General features: G+C 53.7%; 3 protein-coding genes across 3 annotated transcripts; 1 reads left to right on the plus strand and 2 right to left on the minus strand.

Annotated features, from left to right (window-relative positions):
• Positions 1 to 2,741: 2,741 nt before the first annotated feature.
• On the minus strand, positions 2,742 to 4,860 carry J4E88_007014 (uncharacterized protein; the record flags this gene model as incomplete). Its single annotated transcript, XM_049400635.1, has 2 exons — positions 2,742 to 4,116; positions 4,316 to 4,860. The coding sequence occupies 2 exons, from the start codon at positions 4,858 to 4,860 to the stop codon at positions 2,742 to 2,744; spliced, it is 1,920 nt and encodes a 639-aa protein (XP_049253583.1).
• A 1,459-nt stretch (positions 4,861 to 6,319) lies between these two features.
• J4E88_007015 (uncharacterized protein) lies at positions 6,320 to 8,365 on the plus strand (the record flags this gene model as incomplete). Its single annotated transcript, XM_049400636.1, has 1 exon — positions 6,320 to 8,365. The coding sequence occupies one exon, from the start codon at positions 6,320 to 6,322 to the stop codon at positions 8,363 to 8,365; it is 2,046 nt and encodes a 681-aa protein (XP_049253584.1).
• A 2,416-nt stretch (positions 8,366 to 10,781) lies between these two features.
• Positions 10,782 to 12,489, minus strand: J4E88_007016 (uncharacterized protein; the record flags this gene model as incomplete). The annotated part of the gene is made up of 4 exons (XM_049400637.1): positions 10,782 to 11,427; positions 11,477 to 11,737; positions 11,785 to 12,223; positions 12,273 to 12,489. 4 exons carry the CDS (start codon positions 12,487 to 12,489, stop codon positions 10,782 to 10,784), a joined length of 1,563 nt encoding a protein of 520 aa, XP_049253585.1.
• Between the last annotated feature and the right edge of the window lie 239 nt (positions 12,490 to 12,728).

A 12,728-nucleotide genomic window follows, 5' to 3' on the forward strand; every position in this document is an offset into this window, starting at 1 on the left:
GGCTACCGTCGTGATCCTGATCCGTCATGATCATGAGATGACCGTAACGCAAGCTCTTCATGTCGGCAACCGTATATTCCTTTTTATGTTGAAGTCCCATAAACTTCTTGATGTTTTGGATTTCGGCGTTCTTCATGATCTGGTCGACGGTGGCGTCTCGGACGTTGAGGAGCTTACCGCGAAGCGGGAAGACACCAAACAGATCCTGGTTGACTACGGCACGACCAGCCAAAGCAAGTACACTGGCTGATTCACCCTCAGTGAGGATGAGCGTGCAGAGATGTCCGTCCTTGGTTCCTGCCTTGTTGGCATCTGTGAGCTTTGCGTTGCTGATACGGTTGCGCTTGTTGCCGTCCGTCTTCTTCATCATCTGATCGGCCTTTTGCTGCGCAAAGTGCATGATGTTCTGGATGACCTCCGTCTTGGCGATGGCGTTCAGGAACTTGTCACTGAGGACCGGCTTGCTACCGAACTGGCTGGCCTTGGTCGTGAGCTGCTCCTTGGTCTGCGATGTGAAAGCCGGGTTCACGATGGAACAGTTGACGAACAGGAAGAGATGGTTTTTGATCTGTGCAGGCTTCAGCTTGACAGCTGCCTTGTTCTTCTTGTTGACAATCGCCATGAGCTTGTCGATGATCTGGTCGGCGATGTGGTTAACGTGGGTACCACCTGACGTAGTCGCAATCGAGTTGACGAAAGAGACCTGGTTGAAGGAACCATCAGACACGGCGAAACCAATGTCCCAGCGGTCAAGCTTGTCTGTGATAATGACGTCCTTCTCCTTGTCATCCTCGCTCTTGCCCTGGTCGCGCGAAATCGACTTGGTATACATCTCCATGTACTTCGCGAATGACGAGATCTTGATGCGGTCGCCGTTCAGGTAGACTTTCATGCCTCGTAGCGTACCAGCCATGTCGTAGGTCCTGCGCTTGATGATAGCCTCGAAATCGTCGTCGATACCAGCCATTCCGAAGCGAGCATAGTCGGCCTTCCAGCTGACCTTGGTGTAGTCGTCCCCCTTGATGTCGGTAATCTTGGCCTTGCCCATCTTGCTCATGTTCTCAGTCCAGGTCTGCTTGTACTTCTTCTTTTGTTTCGAATCGACCGTCTCGACTGTGAATTCGGTACTGAATACGTTACAAAGCTTGGCTCCGTAACCGTTGCGACCACCGGTGACTTTCTGCTGGTTGTCGTCGTAGTTGGAGGAGGTGAGGAGGTGACCAAAGATCATCTCTGGTACATATATGCCGTGTTCCTAGTCAGGTTAGTAGTGTGCTGGGTCGGGGTTTGAAAGCGACTGACTTTGTGAATCTCAATTGGGATTCCCTTGCCGTCGTTCTTGATGGAGATCTCGCCAGACTCACGGTCAACCGTGACCCTGATCTCGCTCATGTTCTTGTCGTTCTGCTTGTTGTCGGCCGCGTTGACGAGGATCTCGTCGAAGATCTTGTAGAGACCGGGGACGTAGGAGACGTCGCGGAACTCCATCGACTCGCTCTCTGAGTTGTACACCCACATCTTGTCCGTCTGGCGCTCTACGGAGCCGATGTATGTGTCGGGGCGCTTCATGATGTGCTCCAAGTGCGTCAACTGTTTAAGTGTTAGCCAGTGCTTTGCTACCCAGAGTTCGCGCACTCACCATCTGGTACTTGCTGCTTGCGCCGCCCTTCTTGGGGGCCGAGATTGGTACATCGTCGGCATCTCCGCCGAAGCTCTCGTTCGCGATGTCTGCAAGAGGTTTGCCACTGGACTTCTTCGGTGCTGCTGCCTTCTTGGCTTTCGGTGGCGTGTCGTCTAGGAGTGACTCGTCGTCGTTCACTGGGTCCTCAGCCATGTCGATGTCCGAGTTCTCGTCGTCTGAGACAGCCTTGGCCTTCTTCTTGGGCGCAGCCTTCGCCTTGGGCTTTGCAGCCGCGCCGGCGGGCCGTCCTCGAGGTTTCGCAGGACCTGCTGCTTTCTTCGTTGCTGCTGCTTTGGGCTTTGCGACGGCCTTGGCAGCCTTTGCGGGCTTCGCGGGCGGCGCGAAGTCAGAGCTGGCGCCCTCGTCGAATACGGAGTCGTCCATTATGGAGTCGTCCGCCATAGCTGTAATCGTGTCCCGCAGGACGAAAAGGCGAAATTAAAGACGATAAACGCTCTATCTCGTGTAAAGTAGGCAATAAGAGCGATAAGAAGCAGCGAGTGTAGACGAAAGGAAGGCGTGGTGGTGAGAAAGCAAAAAGTGGAGGCGTGTTTTGTTAGGAGGGTCTGTGTTTACGCGTTGGCGTTGCCAAAGCGAGACGCTGCAGGGGACACACGCTAGCTGTCACGCTAGTGCGGGGCTTCCATCACCCTCATTGGGTGAGGACCGCTGCCAGTGAGCGCGTCAAACGTCTCAATCTGCGGGGAGTGGTGACTGAGGAAAAGACTGGTGAGGTGATTTGAGAAGAAGACGAGAGAGGGTTGTATACGGAGTTGCTATCTCTGCGCACAGCTATCGTCGAAGACCAACGTAGCGACCGGTGAGACACCGGACTGCACCTTTCACAGGTGAGTCCAAGATGCTACGATGTCTTTCGTCGTCTTGAAGACATTGAGGCCTTGTCCTGAGGAGATGTGTTGAGCAGCTGTGGTGGCGGGATCATGCCCAGGTGATGCGGGTGAGCAGGTACACGCGATAACTTGAAAGATAGTAGCAGTGAGTGGATTGCGTGATGAGTGCAATACATATAAAGTGGGCAAGATGGGATTGTGTCTTGGTTCTACTCGTACATCCACGACTCGTCACTTTGCCCATCCTCCGTCGTCTGCGCTTCAGCGAACAAGCACCTCACTATGCCCCCATCTTCAAACACAGGTACAACGTCTTTCTCTACAACCTTCATCGCCCACATAATCATCCTCGCGCCGAGGTTTTCTGTGCGTCCTTTGATGAAGACAGACATTGCGCTATCGGCGGGTTGGTTGACGAAAGTCATACCTAAGTCGTCGAGTATATCTGTCGGTGCGGCGTTCGCATCTGCAGATGGCAAACTCACGAAGTCGCCGAGGTTTTCGTCGACAAAGGTGTATGTGTCAACGTCTTCAATGCCGTCTTCTAGTGTGGGAAGGGTGTGTTTGGAGCACAAGTCTCGCATTAGAGTGAAGATCTTAATGTCGTTTGTGTCTTGTATGGTCAACATCAACGCCAACAGGACGGTTAGTAACACCGTCCACTCCAGACCTTCGTTTTGTTGACCTTGGATACCATGTTTGTTGAGAGCGCTTGAGAAGGTCTTCGCTGGTTCTGGAAGGTCGGTGCCGAAGGCTGCCAGCACATCCGAGAGACTATGCAAGGCGCGGGTGGGAAGTTCAGCGTTAGGTGCGCGCAACCTGGTAATCGCGTCTTTGAGCTCTTGCCGCACTGAATGGATTATTCTAGCCTGGCTGTCGCGATAAATCTTCGCATACTTTTGCTTGTCGTTCCGGGGTTCCTGATCTATCTGCAGTGGAAGAGTACTGCACCTCTGCTCCAGCGCTTGGTGCAGGAGTACCAATACTTGCAGCGTAATTCTCGGGCCTGGTCTTGCGATGTCGATAGTGCTCACATCCACTTCAGAAGTTATGATCGTCTGGATAAAGAAGAAGTGAACAATGTAAGGCGGAACACCACGGAAGAAGGGTACGTGGTTATCGTAGCGACCGAACGGATGGTCCTTAGCGCGTAGAAAGTGCTGCTCCTTGTTCGGATCGGTGGCCAGAAAATCTTTTGACATGCCGAAAGGCACGTTCTCTGGATTCAGCAGACCCAGCTGCTGTGCATACTGCTGCAGTTGCGGCTGGAACGCGAGCTTCAAAGCAAATTGCTCAATAGGGTTGTCTTCTAGGCAAAAACCATAGCCGAGAAGTAGCTCATCGTTCTGCTTAGGTGCGTAGTTGTTGAAGAGTTCTTGGCCGGGCTGAAACAACTCGCCTTCAAGGCACTTGAGCGTGAAAGACTGGTGAGGCTGGAAGTCCCATTCTACTTTGGCGGATACAGAGTGATTCAGAATATCGACCACTGGAAAGAGAATAGGTATGGTCTCTCTTTCCGGTAATATGTGGGTCGAGATGAAGGCTCGCGAGGTGAAGATGGTGGCTGCCCATAGTAACGAATCGCTGAGGATCGTTAGCAGGCTGCGCCAGAAAGCTGATGTATCGGTGTATCATGAGCCATATATGTGGAGATCTGTGTTGTTGGCACACAAAAGCACAACTCGCTTGCAGTGTCTCAGTTGTGGCAGAGGTAGTGCTGACTTTATAGTGCACGCTAGACACAATGTAGATTCCGCTGAATGGCACTCGCTAAAGTACTTACAGGTCGATCTCGTCAGCAAGAGGCATACCAAGCTCTTTCATGACAGCCACAGCATTTTCCCATTGGTGTTGCAACTCAGCCTTTCTTTCCTTGGTCGCAGGCGCTAGGCTGGTACCGGTCAAAAAGGCGATATCGCCCTCGTCAAACCATAGAGGCGTAGTCATACTTTCAGGCCCTGGTAGACATGTGATGTAGGCGTGCCATGGCGACTGATCGCCCCTCTTGCGCTGTTCAATCAAGAGCAGGTACGTCAGAATTTGATCCGGTGTCTTTCCACGACACCGTTGAAGAGGACTCTCGATGTGCAACACCTCTTTCTCTTCCGGGTCTAAGTTGAGAGAAGACAGCGTCAGCTTCAATGGGCATGAAGCCACCACAGTGGAGCTCAATGGTCTGGCAGCGCGCATGTGAAAGCCATGCGAGTCGCTGTAGACGATCTGGACGTCTGGACTGAGCTGACCCCCATGTTGCGTAAACCAATTGACAAGGCTCTCAGCTGATGGATGGGTACCGAAGCCCTGGCCTGACATTTCGTCCGTTGGCATTTGCACTTGTTGCTAAAGATCGCGACCCTCGCTGACACAACTTTCCTATCGTTGCGGCCGTGAGAATCGGGGGTATCTTGACAAATGGGCGAATAGTGATACTTTTCGTACGCAATGCTTTCCTGTTTCAATAGGTTAGATATCTCGGAAGTTCGGTTGAGCCGAGTGCGTGACGGTAATGTGCCCTCCAGCTGACGAGTCGGTCTCGGTGAAAATTTAGCAGCGGGATGCGGAGCACAACGGAACCGACGATCAGAAGCGAGCAGGCTTGCAGAAAGATCGTGAGTTGTAGCGGGTCGTGCAGCACGAGGTGCAGCACGGCGTAATGGTGTGCTGCTTTGTCGGTGAGGTAACGGCTAATTCGAAACCCTCCTCGCGACGTTCATGGTACCTAGAGTTGCGTAAGCCTCAGGCGGCCGCGGGGTGCCCTGTTCCATTGTTGTCGCGAACATCACAACAGCAACGCCTGAGTTTGACAAGCTTCGCGTCAGCTGCGATCTACTTTTGCCATGATGCTTCAATCTGAATCTCGTGGTCAGTGTCTCCTGGGTGGCTTGGCTGACAGCGTTGTTCGCTTGAAACATCGCAAGGCTAGCCAATCGAAGCTTCCCGCGGTGTATACGAATACGCCGTGCATTGACTGCCCAGAGTTCCTTATGAAGGTTCCATGGTCACCGTGCCGCATGATCAATCTTAAGATCGTGAGATAATCAGGTATTCGGACCCCTGCGGAACGTGTCTTCTGCGCTCGCTCAAAGGTCCGCACCGAACCGAAGTGAGACCTCGCCGTCAGCGGTCTCTTTGCTGGCGATGAGCACACCGTAAGCCGCCCCCCAGCTTTTGTCCGCCGAAGCCGAGTAATCGCTCCCCGATGAAGCAAAAAGAGGGGCTCGTAGCGAGTGTGCATGATATGCACGATGGGCCAATCGTTCTAGCCCCTTGCCGGATGCGGCTTTGCTGGCGTCCCTGCGCCCACGGGACGGACGACGGTTGACTTTACCGGCGTTGGAGCCTGTGTGCCTTGTGCGTCGACGATGCGGATGGTGAGTAGAGCCCTGCCCGGCCGATGAATGACCTGACGGGGGGCCCATCAGGACGGCTTTTTTTTTGTTTCCATTTCGTTTTCTGCAATTGCATCTGCGCCGCGTCCTGAGACACTCAGCTGCACAAGCTCAAATTATAGGGAGCAATTGATTGGCCAGCCCACTCCCTGCATAAGGTCAGCCTGCTAGCTGTGGCTTGTAAGTCAGCCCCAGTTGTTCGTCGCCTGTGGGTGTGCCTATTACGCTTGAGGGGGCACGACCTCCAAACTTCAGCGCACAGCCCTTGGGGCCCGCCTTCATAAGAACAATGGCGTCCCATGCGCTGATTGCGCCTGTGTTTTCGTCATTTCCTTGTTTGCTGACGGGTCTCTCAGCATGTCACACCTGGATTGAGTGCTGGAGCAATGCTGCTGGACATGTTGACCGCCGACGCCGCCAAACACGGCCATGAGAGCTCACCACCGCGTGCCGCCTCGCCCACCACCAATGGCTCTTTCCTGCAGATGCCGCTTTCCCTTCTCGGTTCCGTCTTGCGCGGCCAGACTCCTTCACCGTCGCAGGCGACCCTTCCTTCTACCCATACCGACCCTACGACCGATGCCCCTGACACTCCAACGCGCGCCTCGCATAGGGATGCGATGAAGAAGCCGCATGACGAAGCCACCATCACCCTCGCTCCTTCAAGACCTGTCTCCTCCGGCAGCGATGCTGCCAGCGTCAAGCCCAAGAAGCGGACCCCTCGTTCCAAGACCTCCTACATCATTGCCCGACCCGTAAACACTCGCTCCAAGCTCCATAGCCGGCAAAGAGTTGCCCTGCAGCTACACCAAGTCATTGCGTCACAGCGACCAAAGCCAGCCTATGAAGTCGTTCCTTTCTCGGCCATTCCACAGCGAGCCTCGAGACGTCTTTCGCGAAGCTTCAACACTAGGGAAAGACTGGGACCGCACGATCTCCTCATTGCGCAAGCAGAAGCATACAACAGTCAGGATGACGAGAACAAGTCGGAAGAAGATCGCTGGGGCTCGCGCGACATAATTGGCGTCATCAGCTCACGGAAGTGCGACAGGGGTGTTACTGAGACAACGGAGATTTGCATGAACGACGGGACGAGTCGCTGGGCAGTCACTGACATGCCCAACGGAGGCTACGAGTTCAATAGCACTGACGAACATGGGCTGACGCTGAAGGCTCGTTGGGTGTTGAAGCCAAACCACTCGCGCCGTGTGTCGAGCATGTCGACGACTGCGCCGCTGTCGCCATCACTTCCTCAAGCACCAGACGAGAAGAAGTTTACCTTCAGCACCTTGAGCGTCAACTCCAGACGCCATCCCATCATTGCGACAATGACCCGCAGTCGCATAGATGTCATGGATACATACGCAATGCCGTCTGCTGCCTCGCCGTCAACGCCTAGCATAACTTCCTACACCCAGTCTCCTACTACCGACACCTCCAGCATCGACATCAACACCTTCATGGACACATTGACGGATAAGCTCCCCACCGAGACAGGCGACGCACTTCGACAATTTATTTTGGCTTCCGGTGTCTGGGTTGCGTCTAGAGAGTTCGCGACAGAGAGCCCCTCTTTGGCATCGCCTCCAACCTTGACACCCTCTGCAACCTTCCGTCCATGCGCCAACCGCACATTCTCCATGTCCATGTTGGACTGCCCGCGCTCGCCATCTCCAGCATCGACTCTCGACGAGAAGCGCCGCTCGTTTCCTCGGATGTTCAAACCTAGCATGGAAAGGCTGCCCCGTCGCACGACAAGCTTCACGGATACTCCTCCTTCGCCTGCGTCAACCAAAACGGCGATACATGCCTCTCCCGTACCTGTTGTCAAGACACGTGCGCGACGTGCGAATTCCACCGGCACCGCCCTGCATAGCATGACAGGCAGTATGAGGAAGAAGTACGGCCTCACTTTCGAAGACCAGACACTCGTCGAGACCCCCGAAGAGCGCACCATGAAACGCAGCGTAGAGCTTCTTCGCATCAAAGAGCTCTCACTCCCTTCGCCCATAGAGCGTCCTTCCGCCGAATCAACACGGCCACCTCATGCCGCCATCCCCTCTCCCGTCGTCATATCCCCATCAACCGAAGGCCCAAGCTCGCCCGCGCCTCTCCTCGCCTCCCCGCTCCTATCGCCCGCCATGCCAGAAACCGAACGTTCCCGCAAGACACAGTCCGCATATGCGCCCATCACAACAACCGGCATGTGGGATTCCGGCGTCACTGACGGACCTGGGCTCAAGAAACGTCCCACAAGCATGTTTGTCATGAATGAGAAGAAGCGCAAGCAAGAAAAGAAAGACGGCCGTAGTAAGAGTAAAGACAACATCGCTAGAGCTGGTGAAGACGGAAGCGAGGGTCTTGGGCTCAAGAGGAAGAGCGATTGGTACATGTACAAGATCAAGCTTCGCCTCAAGAATTGCTTTAAGAAGGAGAAGGCTTGATTTCTGTTTGCCTATTCATCACTCTGGCATTGGCATTTGGGTATAAGCATCGCTGGGCGTTTTTTTGTTGGTTACCTTCAAGGCTGGACCTTTTGCTGGTCTGCAGTCACCACTCATTGCATTGTTTCCCCTTCTCTTCTTGTACATACATACACACCCTGTTTCCTACACTAGAGAGGACTTCTCCTCATCGCAAGTCCCCTGTTCTTGTCTATACCCATCCATTCCTAGAGCGCCCTGTTGGGTAGCGTGGTTCAATCGATACTTCTTGTTCTTGCTCCGTGGGTTATTTCCGATGCTCCGTGACTACTGCGTGAGGGCGTGGCGATCTTCACGTGCGTGTTCATTACGCCGAAGCTACGGGATGTGCTAATTGCCGTGGGCTAATGCGCACGCTGCATATGGCGAGTCTCTGTTCCGGTACTCTTGGCATCCTCGAGGCCCGATGCTGTCGGCCGAAGTGTCGGACGAGTCGGAGGGTTCGGATGGCGCGGAGGAATGGTTCGACGGAGAGTGGTGGCATGACTCGTAGATGGCTTTCTCTGTGAAGTGCTACGTACTACAGCGCATGTTGGTGTCGCACACTGTGGAGACTTGCACAAGGGGTAAGACGTAACGTGTCGTAGAGTCGAGAAAGGGGCCATCATGGTGGAATAGCTCGTAAGGCAAGATGCTCGGCATTGTCCCCAAATGCTTCTACTTGGTATCTAGCTGGAGGTAGGCAGCAAAAACCTTCATGGAAGCGACCTCAGGAGCCTTCGTCAAATACGCCTCAAGAGGGTGATGTGATCTGAATCCGCGCCTACGATTCATGTCTCCCTACCAACTCACCGGAGACTTAGGATGACAACTCCTCAGAAACTCCAACCACTGTATCCTCGCTTCAACCTGAAACTGCCTTCCCACCACCTCTCTGAACTCAATAACGTCCTTCCTCACCGCAGCATCTAACCTATCCCTCGCAAGATACAGCGCCAAATCGAACAACTCCAACAACTCAACATACGCCGCATACGGAGCGTTGAGCCAGCAGTTCAAATGCCCTCGTATCGCATCCGCGTCTTCGAAAACTATCCCTAGTTTCTCAAGATAAGTGTGCGGACTCACCGGAAACGTAATACTCGCCGGTGGGTCCAAGTACTTCAAGATACGATCACAGCTCTCCAATACTTCCTTCGGCGTAACAGGATGATGCGGCGCATCGAACAGATTCCACCCGCAGAACGGACAAACCCACACCCCCGGCTTACGGAAATGCTCTACAATACACTCCGAGCCGAAAATGTGTCCACAGGGTATTTCAACAGGCCGATGCGGTTTCTCAGACCCGATATCCTGTTTGCGCAGTGTAGTGCCGCAGAGCGAACACGACCCAAGGTTTTGCTTCGATGGGTTGAGCATTAACGGAACGACAGCGTCGAGCGGACGGTCTTGTGCTAGGAAGGTTGTGACGCAACCGACTTGCTCGCGGTCTAAGGTTAACGGACCGCGTAGCGACATACTCCCTACTGCGTCCATTGTGCCAGCCAGAACCTGAGCATCTACATCAAATAGCTGCAGGAATTCCTTCCGCTTCGCAGCCGGCAATTCATGCCACCCCAACGCCCACTCCCTCATTCCCCCAGGTAGCGATGGGAAACCATCGAGATCCATAAACCACTCCCACCCAGCTTTCAGACTCTGAGCCAGACTGAGCGTTTCGTCTTCGAGGATACGTTGAAGCTGTGCGAGAAACAAAATCTTGGGCCAGTGGGGTTGCGGTGCTACTTCCCCTTCTTCGTCTGCTCCCACCCGCCGTTTCACATGCGGAAAATACCATTCTTGCGCTAGATATATCAGGTCGCCGGCATTGAACGCGCCGTTGTAATCTAAACCGCATTCGATGTGGCTGATGAGCTCTTGTATTATAGCGAAGTATACAGGTAGTGGATGGAGACGTAGCGCGGAAAGCGAGGTGTCTGTCGGGAAGTCTGCGTATCGTAGGTGGAATTTTAAGACGGAGATGATGGAGGTGATTTGGCCTTCGAGTCGGATTATGCGGTTGTAGTAAGAGGTGTGGGGGGATGTGGTGTGGCGGCGTGGGATAACCTCTCGCTTGGTTCTATGTCGATGGCGTGGTGGGGAGAGGGAATCTGTTGCTGCGTTAGACATGTCGGGTTGGGTTTGCGCACGTCCTCGTAGCGTTTGTGGGATCCGGTGATGGGGTTGGGAAGGCATGATGGTATTTTAGTTTGGGGCTTTGAGAGGCGTTGCGTAGACTGCAGAGTTCGGCTTTTGGTAAAGCAGAAGATGTTTGACTATGCGAGCTGGATGATTCCATTCAACAAGAAGTTTTCCATTCCATATCTGCGGGTTCACAAAGCCGAGCTATACAGCGCACCGACAAGCAACTTAGGGTATCTGTCTCTCCTGCACATCACTTTCTGACCTCTGCGTGTTCGACCTCCGCTGCGTCCTTGATGTCTAGTCCAGCCATGTCTTCCTGATCCTTAGCCACGTCCCTAATCATCATGTTCTGCTTCTTATTCTCGCTCTTCTTGTACAGATACTGCATAACCAAGAACGAACTCCAGCATCCTACAATGAAGCAGATATTCACTGCATAGCCCTTGGTCCATTTCGGGCCCTCGACGATAGGGAATACTGTGATGGGGTAGAAGGAGAAGACAGCCCAGCCAGCTGTCAACATAGCGCCGACGGTGACGGCACGTGCTTCTGCGTCGTCACGTAAAGCCATGTTGATGAACGGCATGAGGATGGGCGTCACAGCAGCTGATACTCCGAGCAGGTAGTAGCAGGCGAAGTGGTAGCCCTTGGGGATGTTCCAGACCAGGAGAGAAATGTTGGCGACGATGTAGATGGTTTGGACGATCGAGAAGATGGACCAGAGTGGGTAGACCATGCAGAGTGAGGTGGCGAGGAGCGCGGCGAAGACGGAGACACCTTGGGCACCAGTAGGGATAGTGTTGATTTGAGGGACGGTGTAGGCGCCGGGGTATTTGGCAGCAAGATCTTTGAGCCAGATTGCCATCTGTCCGTGAGGATAAGATGACGATAAGAAGCTAGTAGTCGGTCAGCGTTCGCATCTATGAGTTGCTCGAAGAAGCTCACAAGGTGTAACACAGCACGCCCATGTAAAACTCCCAGCGCATGAATGTGCGCTTTGCGACCGTCCAGCTGAGCTCTTTGCTTGGTGCGACACCGGCGTTGACCATGCGTGAGCGAGCCAGCGCATGCTCTTTTGGTGTAAGCCACCATGGCTTCGCGCTGCTTGGTAGACCCGGGAAGATGAGGAAACCCGCAAGAGCGATAGGGAGGGAGATTACTCCGTCTATGATAAACAGCCATCTCCAACCCGACATGCCACCGACACTACAAGAGGTGAGCGATAGCATAATACTTTGCGGAAAGTCGCTTACCCGTTGAGGTTGTTGTAGGCCGCAGCTTGTAAATATCCACCAAACATCACGGCAATGTTGTTGGAGACATACCAAACTCCCGTCCTTTTGAAGACCTCCTCAGGCCTGTACCAAGAGCCAAGTACATATGTGGTACCAGATGCTACAGGCGTCTCAAGTAGACCGAGCAAAAATCGAGTACCGTAGATGTCGTTTCGGCTGCGCATTTGACTCTGGCAGAAAGTCACGATGGACCACAGCACTTCCATGGTCGGCAGATAGTACTTGGCAATCTGCGGTCGGGATAACAGGAGTAAAGATGGGACCTGGAATACGAGATACCCGACGTTGTAGAAGGTGTCGAATAGCGAGTACTCGTTGCCGTAGAGACTAAGCTCTTCCTTCATGCCTGACACATAGGCGTTCTTGATGTTGGAGGAGTCCAGCCACTTGAGGAAGACTAGTTTCGTTAGCATGTAAGTACTGGAAGACCCGATAGTATGACCTACACATAAAGGAACAGAATGTCAGCAGACAAGCGTCCATCTTCCTCAGCAACTTCCTCTCCTCCTCAGGGTAGTGCTTAGGATACCACTCCCAGAGATACATCCAAGCCTTCCATGGTGACCTCTTGGGAGCTTCAGCGGGCGCGATAACGTTGGTATCGAACTCGCCAGTCCTGTTGGCGACGCCAGCAGTTTCGTCGTTGGGCTGTGTGCTAGCCATGTTGAGTTGCCTCTCGTCAGGTAAAGTGTTGACGGCACGACCTCGGAAAAGTACAACAAAGCTGGGGTCTTCGTGCTTAAAGCCCTGACGTTCGTCGGAACCCGAAGAACAGGTGAGTAGGTAGTTCCCGCATGGCTAAATCTCAAAGCTAGTAAGCGACTGGACGGTTCCTCCTCGGGCGCCGGGATATTTCTACATGCGGATGGTCGAGTGCGGGGGCGGGCTTCTTCTGGGGAGAA

The sequence above is a fragment of the Alternaria novae-zelandiae genome (assembly GCF_023758075.1).
Source record: "Alternaria novae-zelandiae strain BMP 2774 chromosome Unknown scaffold_14, whole genome shotgun sequence".
In the NCBI taxonomy this organism is placed as follows: Eukaryota; Fungi; Ascomycota; class Dothideomycetes; order Pleosporales; family Pleosporaceae; genus Alternaria; species Alternaria novae-zelandiae.